The sequence below is a fragment of the Caenorhabditis briggsae genome (genome assembly GCF_000004555.2).
Source record: "Caenorhabditis briggsae complete genome, chrI, whole genome shotgun sequence".
Lineage (NCBI taxonomy): Eukaryota > Metazoa > Nematoda > Chromadorea > Rhabditida > Rhabditidae > Caenorhabditis > Caenorhabditis briggsae.
The window spans coordinates 636,296-645,538 of NC_013489.2; the positions used below are offsets into that span (position 1 = coordinate 636,296).

The window sequence follows — 9,243 nt, forward strand, 5'->3', positions numbered from 1 at the left end:
GGCGAAAAACCCGATTTTGGCCAAATTTGCCATTCTAGCCCGGCCCGCGGCATGTTAGTGGACCCGAAGCCGGCCGTGTGGTATAGCTGAGATGGACCTCGTCAAGATCTATCATTTGATATTAAATCCGTCAAAATATCTTGTTCTGAAGCCGAGTTATCTGCCGGCCCGTCTGAAACTATGGTATTTACGGGTTACTGTAGATTACTGTAAATACCGTAAAAGCTGTATTAAAAGGGCGGTTCTATTACAGGGGCCCCTCAATTAGAGGTTGGGCTTCTATTCTTAAACAACGCATTTTGAAGAGGCCCTTTTATTTTTCCCAGCTCCTAGCTCGGAGTGTCCTTCTATTAGAGGGGCCCTTCTAATTCAGAATTGACGGTGCTTTTTAATGTCTCTCTCGGATTTTCTGATCTCTAACAACCACTTCGATTTCCAGAAGAAGCCCGCGTGACGCGTGAAAACAAGAAGCTCTCATTCGCATGGCTCATGTACGATGTGTTGGCGATGGTGAAACAAACGAAGAGTCTAACATCGGACGACATCCGAATGGGCGGTTCCAACCCTCTCTACACTATGCTCGACGCCCATCGTTCTCAATACCTACTCGATAATCGATCGGTGTTCGAAGACTACATCCGCTTCGCTCCGTCCAAAAACCAGGGAGAACAAGTAGCGCGAGCACTGGAAATCATTCGAATGTACGTGGAAACGAATCCGGGTCTCGAAGAGGTGATGTTCGTGATAAATGAGTGGGCGAGAGCGTCGAAACTGTTCGAGAATCAGCCCATTCGAAATTATCACCTATCACTGCTGTTCATTCTGTTCGCCACAAGACAATTCTCGTCGGTAGATGGAAATGCGGCGGCGTTTTTCCCGAAAATTGATGAGAGAGGGTGGAGAGAGGAGAAGGCGAACGGAGAGTTCAAGCAGGGACTGGAGTTTATGGAAATGAAGAAATCGCAGATGGTAGGGATGGGGGAATTGGCTGAAAATCAGCCGAAAAATGTGTCAGAAATGACTTTCGAAGAAAGTTTGGATTTTCGAGTTTTTGGAATTTTTTGAGATTTTTCAGGTTTTTTTTCCAGGTTTTTGATTCTTTGGAATTTTTGAATTTTTCTTGGAATTTTCGAAAATTTTGAAATTTGGACATTTTTTGGAATTTTTTTCTCATTTTCTGAAATTTCAGATTTTTTTGGTAATTCTGAAACGTTTGGAATTTTTGACCCGAAAACTAGGGAATTTTGACATAGAATTTCGCAAAAACCTGACGAAAAATCGCCAATAAATGGTGGAAATTGGCTGAAAATCAGCCGAAAAATGAGTCAGAAATGACTTTTTCGAAGAAAGTTTGAATTTTCGAATCTTTTGGGATTTTTAGATAATTTTAGAAATTTTGAAATTCTAAAACTAAAAATCCGAAAATTGACAAAAGTTGACTGAAAATACCGTAAAACCTGTATTAGAAGGGCCGTCTCTTCCTTCTATTGTTCCAAGGTACCTCCGGAGGGCCCTCATATTAGAGGGGCCCTTCTAATACAGGTTTTACGGTAACCAAAAATGGAAAATTTGAGTCAATTATATTCTGAAGTGTCAAAAATCAAGAAATGAAGTATCCGGCTGTCCGGATGTCCTCGTTTTTTTTTCAAAATTTCAACTACTGAAGGCCAAAAAACCGGCTCCAGAAATGAGCAATCTGAAACGGAGAAAACAGGATTTCCAGTTAAAATTCTTGAATTTAAATTCAATTCAATTTTTCCAGATCGTGAAATTCCTGGAATTCCTGGCGTCGCGAAAATTCCGTAAACTCCCGAATGTCTCGTTCCGCACGCTTCGATTCTCGTCGATTTTCATGCGAGGCGAATGGCAAATCTTCCACGTGGCAGCACTCAAAACCTACTACAACCTGCTGTTCAATTTGCGCTTCGAGGAGTTGCCAGTGTCGACGGATCCAACGATGACGGTCCGAAGCATAATTCGCGAGAACGAGCCGTTCGTTGTCGAGTTGCCAGGTGCGTGGTTTTTTTTCGCGAATTTTTGAGCCAAAAATGAGCGATTTGAAGCTGGAAAGCAGCACTTCCAGAGCCGAAAATTAAGGGGATTTTTGTGAAATTTTAAGCAGAAATATGGAAAAATTATTAAAAATGAGCAATATAGACCTAGAAAACTGAAAAACCGGATTCAAAAAATAAGGGATTTCAGCTAAAATAGCCCTAAATTGGATCTTGAAAAATTAGGTTTTTGAAATTTTTGATTCAAAAAACGGCCTTGATTTCTGGCTCAAAATGATCATAATTCGTCTAAAAATGCACAAAAAATTGACGCTAAAAATGAGCGATTTTGAGCTAGAAATCTCGAAAAAATGGATTTTTAAAACCTCTTTTTTAAATTAGACGACGTTTTTGAGCTAGAAAACTCGAAAATTGACTCTGAAAATATTGATTTTCAGCTAAAATACCCTAAATTTGACCGAGAAAAATCAGGTTTTTGAAATTTTTGATTCGAAAAATTGCCTTGATTTCTGGCTTAAAATGATTCTAATTCGTCTGAAAATGCACAAAAAAATCAATCTGAAATGTTTCCTGAAAACCCGAAAATTTCGTTTTCAGCCGACGCCGATCGCACGCTGGTCCATCGTAAGCTCATTGAGCACACTGGTGTCGAGGAGATTTACATGCGAAACATGGAGAAATCGGTTCGCGGAGTGGATGAACAGCAGAAGGCTAATAGTGAGTTTTTTAGAGAATTCTCTGAGAATCGAAATTTTTTGAAAAAACGGAAATTTAGAAACTGGGAATTTCAAATCTCTGAAAATCGGAAATTATGAGAAAATCAAAATTTAGAAATTCTTAGAATAGGAAATTAGGAAAATCTCGGAAAATCGTAAATAATAAATTTTAAGCTGAAAATCTGGAATTTTTGGAAAATCGAAAATTGAGAAATCTGTAAAATCAGAAATTTTAGAATCTGAAATAAAGAAATTCTGAAATTCTAAGACCTGAAGTTCAAAAAGTCTGGAATTCAGGAAACTAGAAAATCCACCCAAGCATTCAAATTCGAGACGATATGTCTCGGTTCCTTTGGAAGACATCCAAAAATGGTCGATTGATACAATGTTTATCATACTATCAGTGACATTTTATCAGTTGACAACTTTTTGATATCTCTCACAGAAAATGAGATACTTGGGCTGCAAAGTGGACGGTCCGGGTGGCGTTCTATTAGAGTGTATTCAACAATTCGGAAATTCTAATCTTGAAAAACTAGAGAAGATATGAAATACGGAAATTGGAAACCCTTCAAGGAATATCTTCGAAATTTATAAACTTGAGAAAATCTCGAAAGATGAGAAATTTCGAAATCCAGAAACTCCGAATTTAAGGAATTAATAAATTCAGAAATTCAGAAAATCAAAAATATAGAAAATCAAAAATATAGAAATTCAGAAATCCGGAACTTCAGAAATTCAGAAATTCAGAAATACAGAAATACAGAAACTCCGAAATTCAGAAATCCGGAAATTCAGAAAATCAAAAATATAGAAATTCAGAAATTTCTAAATTCAGAAATCCGGAACTTCAAGAATTCTGAATTTCTATATTCCGACTTTCAGAAACTTTGAGATTTTGAAAACCTAAACTTGAAAATCTGAACTTTTTGGAAATTCCTAAATTCTAAAATTCCGCAATATCCGAAATCTCGAAAATCCCCAAAAATTCCCAAAAAAAATTGCAGCCCGCTATCTGGTCTCAACACGTGGCACACTCGAGTCCATGTACAAACTCCGTCAGCTGGTCGCCGTCAAAGTGCCCATCAAAACGTATGTGACCGGACAGGAGATCTCAACACAAATGGCTCGTCTGTGCTATGAGAAAATCGTCAAGGGACACATCAGCAATTGATCAGAGACAGACGGAGACGCAGATTTTACGATTTTTTTCTTATATTTTTTGACCCACTTTTCATAAATTGCCCCCGCCCCCCCCCCCATAAGCCCCGCCCCTTTATGCCCCGCCCCCTTTGCTGTGCTCATGAAAAGGAAATTTCGAATTTTCTCAATTTTTTTCCAATCTTTATATCCATGAGCATCTTTTTTACTGTTGTTTCTTTTGTAGGCCACGCCCCTTTTGGGCTCCGCCCCCTCTGCGTTCCGGTTATCTGCTTCAATGAATTGTCTTGTTTTATATGTACTTTTTTCCGCTTTTTTACGATTTTCTGATTCTGTTTCATTAGACACAGTGTGGTGAGAGACGCAGACAGAAGGAGAAAAGGGAGAGATAGAGAGAGACGCAGACGCGACGAATCGTCTCGCGTGGAAGGCAGAAACAACACATTGCTCAGTCTTAACTCGGGGGCGATTTTTGGGGTTTTTGACGATGTTAAAAGAGAATTGGAGTCGAATTTTGAGAATTTATAGATTTTTTCAGAAAAATTGGCTTTTTGAACTCAAATGGAGACTGGTTTTTTGTATAGAAATGGGTGAGTTTTTTGGGGATTTTTGGAAAAAAAATTATATTTTAAAAATTGAAAAAAAAAAATAAATTGCATAATATTTGTAAAAAAAATTTCAAAAAATTAAAAAAAAATTCTGAAAATTTTTTTTTTGAAAATTTGAAATTTTTTTTGGAATTTTAAAGAGATTTTTAAAAATAATTTTCAGAATTTCCAATTTTTTTGATTGCAAAATAATTTTTTTTTTAAATTAAAAAATTTTTTTTTCGAAATTTCAGATTTTAAAAAATTTCAGAGAAGTTTCTCTGAAAGACTTGGAAATTTGGTACGACCATGGTCTGGTGACACCGGAGGATAGGATTACGATTTGTGAGACAAATGGAGAACGATCGATTTTCAAGATTAGTGAGTTTTTGGAATTTTGGAATTTTTGGAAACTGAATTTCTGAATTTCTGAAATTCTGAATTTCTGAATTTCTGAATTTCTGAATTTCTGAATTTCTGGGTTTCTGAATTTCTGAATTTCTGAATTTCTGATTTTCTGAATTTTTGAATTTCTGAATTTCCTGAATTTCCGAAATTTTGAATTTCTGGGTTTCTGAATTTTTGAATTTCCTGAATTTCCGAATTTCTGAGTTTCTGGGTTTCTAAATTTCTAAATTTCTAGATTCTGGATTTCTGGATTTCTGAATTTCTGAATTTCTGATTTCCGAATTCCTGAATTTCCGAATTTCTGAATTTCTGGATTTCTGGATTTCTGAATTTCTGAATTTCGGAATTTTTGAATTTCCTGAATTTCTGAATATCTGAAATTCCGGATTCTGAATTTTTTTAATTTTTGAAATTCAGTATTTCAGAATATTTCGAAAATCTTAAATCTCGAAAATTGGAATTTTCAAATTTCTGAAATCCGGAAAGTGCAGGCATTCCCCGATTTTCTAAAATTCTGAATTTTTGAACTTTAGAATTAGAATTTTCGGAAGTTCCCAAAAATGTCGGAAACTTCAATTTTTTTGAATTTGTGATTTTTTGTTTGCAAATTCTAAAAATTTCGAAATTTCAGAATTTCTAAATATCTGAATTCCCGAACTTCCGAGATTCCGAAATCCTGAAATTTCAAATTCCCAAAAAATCCAAAAAAAAATTCTTTCAGGCACTCTCATCAATCTATATGGTTCGGAAGCTCCATTCAAGTTAATCCCACTAAAACCACTGCCAACACCTCGATCCATAAGCTCCGCCCCCAAGAAAGCTCCGCCTCCAAGGGCATCCGGTCCGACAGAACCACTGAAAGCCGAAGCAGCTTCTCCAGTGTGTCCAAGAATCATCGAAAACGACAAATTCCAAAGCTCCGCCCCCAAGGGAAATGGGCGGAGCTTCTTACATGGGTACATCCGGACCAGCAGACACACAGAAATACGAAGGAACTCCAGTGATCCTTCCAAAAATTATAGAATTTTCAAATGTCAAATATATGGATTATCCATTGTTCAATGTGCTCGCCGAGCCGGCAGATAGAAGAATAACAGGTACCGTAACTTTGAGCCAATTTATCTCATTTCCTGTCAAAGATATCGAACAGTAGTAAACTGATAAAATGTTGGTGATAATATGATAAACATTTTATCAGTTGATAAGTTTTCGATATCTCTGATAAGAACTGAGATAATTGGGCTCAAACTTGACAGTGTTTATTTTTCAGGAAAAGAAATTTATGAAGCGATGAAGGATTTGGAAATGATTTACAATCAATTACCAATGTCATATATTATTAAGAAATTTGATTTTCTCAAAAGGCGTAATTTCGCTAATGGATCGTTTAGTACGGTAGGTTTTTGGAAGTTTGGGAAATCCAAAAAATAAAAAATCCCAAATTTCAGGCAATCTGTCGTTTATGCAACCAAACTCCTTATGGAATTGAACTATTCTTCAATCATTTATTCTCCGAGGGACATATAAAACTATTATGTCATTTTTCGATTTCAATGCAATCGATTTGTTGGTGGATGGAACAATTTCAGAATCGTCCACAAGCGATACCGGCACAGATTCCGGTAATTGAGACTCCAAAGAGGGTAGTCGAGGTTTTGGGTGAGTTTTCCATAGTAATATTTTTTCACAGTTGTTGGAAAGTATTAAAATTTAGCAGTTCTTAATATTTCCTACATGTTGGTCCAAATTTCATAAAAATCGGATAAACATTGACCGAGAAATGAGTGGTCCAAAACGACGAGTCTCATTTCTCTAGTTTTCAAAATATATCTTTATTAGACCAAATATATCTCAGTTCCTGAAAAAAATATCAAAAAAATTCCAAGGGCAAAAATGTTTGTCTTGATATCAGAAACATTTTATCAGTTGACAATGTTTTAATATCTCTTACAAGAAACGAGATAATTGGGTTCAAAGTAACAATCTCTCAAAATGAAGTTAATGCATGGGTGCTGGGTGCTGGGTCCTGGGTCCTGGGTCCTGGGTCCTGGGTCCTGGGTCCTGGGTCCTGGGTCCTGGGTCCTGGGTCCTGGGTCCTGGGTCCTGGGTCCTGGGTCCTGGGTCCTGGGTCCATGTGACCGGGACTCGGGTGGCCTGGGTCTTGGACCCGGGTGACATGGATCCGGGTGACATGGGTTCGGGTTTTTTTTATTTGTGAGATTCTTGAATTCTAGGCTCCGCTTTTTGCTTAGCTCAACCAATTTTTTCCAGAAACCCCACCAATCCCCCTATTCTACTCCAACACCAGCAACGATATCCGGAAACTTTCCACATTCGACATTTCTCAATTTGGATTCCATTTTGCGCAATTACAATGGAAATATGGGATATATTTGGAACGTCGCTTCTCTAAAATTCGGATTCCGGTAAGGTTTCTTTCAGTATGTATATATATATATATATATATATATATATATATTTAAACCAAATAAATTAGATATGATAGAACAATTCATGAACTACAGAATGATGCTAATTGGATTACTGTAGCTTGTCTATGAGCAAAGTTACAAGCCAAGATCGTCTCGGCTTGTAACTTTGTTCATAGACTAGATACAGTAATCCAATTAGTTGCATTTTGTGGCTCTTAAATTCTTCTATCATGTCCATTTTAGTTGGTTCAAAAACTATGCTACTCAGTAGATTTTTTGGTCCAATTTTCAGGATTTCTGCAACCTTTGCCAAGAAAAAGTGGTTCCAAATCACTTCGGCATGACTTCCCATATATTCTCTAATCGCCATTTGAATGGATTAACTGGAATTTCAAAAAGCGATTTGAACTTTTGGAATAATTATTTCAAATTGGAAGTGGAGATGGAGCAAGTGCCAATCGATGTTAAGAAGAGGATTTTGAACTTTAGAAGTGAGTATTAAGTGTATAGTTTCATTAGAGCGCATTTTCTAGCCCTAAATCTCATTAAAAAAAAATGTAATTTACTGCAAACTTGTAGTCCGTAAAGTTTCCCACATTTTGGTTTAAAAATTATAAAAATCGAGTGAAAACTGATCGAGAAAAGGGTGTATGAGAAGACGCCTTACGATTCTGAAATTTACTAAATTCAATCAGTCAGTTAGATTTAAAAATGTGCTACAATTTGGTGTAAAAACCACTAAATTTGAAACAAAATTGACCGAGTTATGAGGGCTTTAAAAAGTTTCGCTCTAATAGAACACCACTCTATACTGGCACGGTTTGAGATGAATTATCTCGCTTCCTGTAAAAGATATCAAAATGTTGTCAACTGATTAAACGTTTGTGACATCATGAGAAACATTTTATCAGTTGACAACTTGTTCATATCTTTCACAGAAATCGAGATAAATTGGGTTAAAGTTTTAAGATAACCAAATTGATGATATTGAGTTTTAACGCTAGTTGTTCTGAAAAATATCGGCAATTTTACCTTTTTAAGGACAGGTTCAAAAATAATATATATATTCAGAAAATTCCAGAAAAATAATAGTACAGTATTCCGGCTCCATTAATTAACAGGTGCCTAGAGGGACAGGAATCCATAGAAGAATATAGATGGATTTCTGAAAAAATCAATACAAATTCATAGGCACATAAAAGACACTGCGCCAGTAGAACAGAATGAATGAATAGGGTTCCCTCTTTCGGTTCCTTTTATCATCAATTGATAGAGTGTAGGAAGAGGAGAGACTGTTTAGAGAAGTGATACTGATGCGTTGGCAGTTTTTTGTTCCGGAAAAAGTGTCTCTCGATTTCTAGTGCTCTCTCGTTGGGAACCTCAACAGGGCAGCGGCTTTTTGGTTACGGTACTCTTGTTATAGGTGAGCTCGGCGCTCTAGAAATTTCTGGATATCTGAACTTAGCCTAGCTTGGAATTTTGATTTGAAGTAAACCAAATTCTCGGCCGTGTAGCTCTCTGGAAAGAAAACCAAGGAAACGTTTTTTCTATTCATCAAAAGGCAATAGGCTAGATTTAAAAAAAAACCTAATTTATTAAAATAACACAATTCAAGTGTTCTGAGGCGTTGGGTGAGAATTAGACCAGAATCTTTTTTTTTGAGTGTTGCGAAGTCAGCTCTTTTGTTTCCGCAGCAATGAAAGTGTCTTCCATCCCAATCTGGATTTTTGAGCGTGACACAGAAACAATGGTACCATTGATTGCAACATTCGCACATGACCTGAAAGTTTGTTGTGTTCGAACTTGTCAAAAGGTTTGAAAATTTGAACAATTATAGGAGCCGTACATCTTTTGTGGTTCGTAGTCAGATGGGCTCTGTTCTAGTTTAGAGGTCCCAAAAAAATTTAGAGATCCGAAAAAAAATTAA

The 9,243-nt window shown here is 36.6% G+C and overlaps 2 protein-coding genes across 2 annotated transcripts in view; both read left to right on the plus strand.

The window, feature by feature from the left end:
- The window catches only part of Cbr-ego-1, a gene marked incomplete at both ends in the record, with an annotated part of 19,127 nt that extends 15,231 nt beyond the window's left edge, over nt 1–3,896 (plus strand). Inside the window, 4 exons of the mRNA XM_002638690.1 lie at nt 440–969; nt 1,763–2,012; nt 2,610–2,729; nt 3,736–3,896. Of these exons, the coding sequence (XP_002638736.1) occupies nt 440–969; nt 1,763–2,012; nt 2,610–2,729; nt 3,736–3,896 (1,061 nt within the window). The remainder of the gene's footprint in view (nt 1–439; nt 970–1,762; nt 2,013–2,609; nt 2,730–3,735) is intronic.
- A 554-nt stretch (nt 3,897–4,450) lies between these two features.
- On the plus strand, nt 4,451–7,818 carry CBG25168 (the record flags this gene model as incomplete). Its single annotated transcript, XM_045244782.1, has 7 exons — nt 4,451–4,479; nt 4,748–4,857; nt 5,606–5,884; nt 6,155–6,279; nt 6,333–6,543; nt 7,156–7,310; nt 7,609–7,818. 7 exons carry the CDS (start codon nt 4,451–4,453, stop codon nt 7,816–7,818), a joined length of 1,119 nt encoding a protein of 372 aa, XP_045097922.1.
- Nucleotides 7,819–9,243: the final 1,425 nt, after the last annotated feature.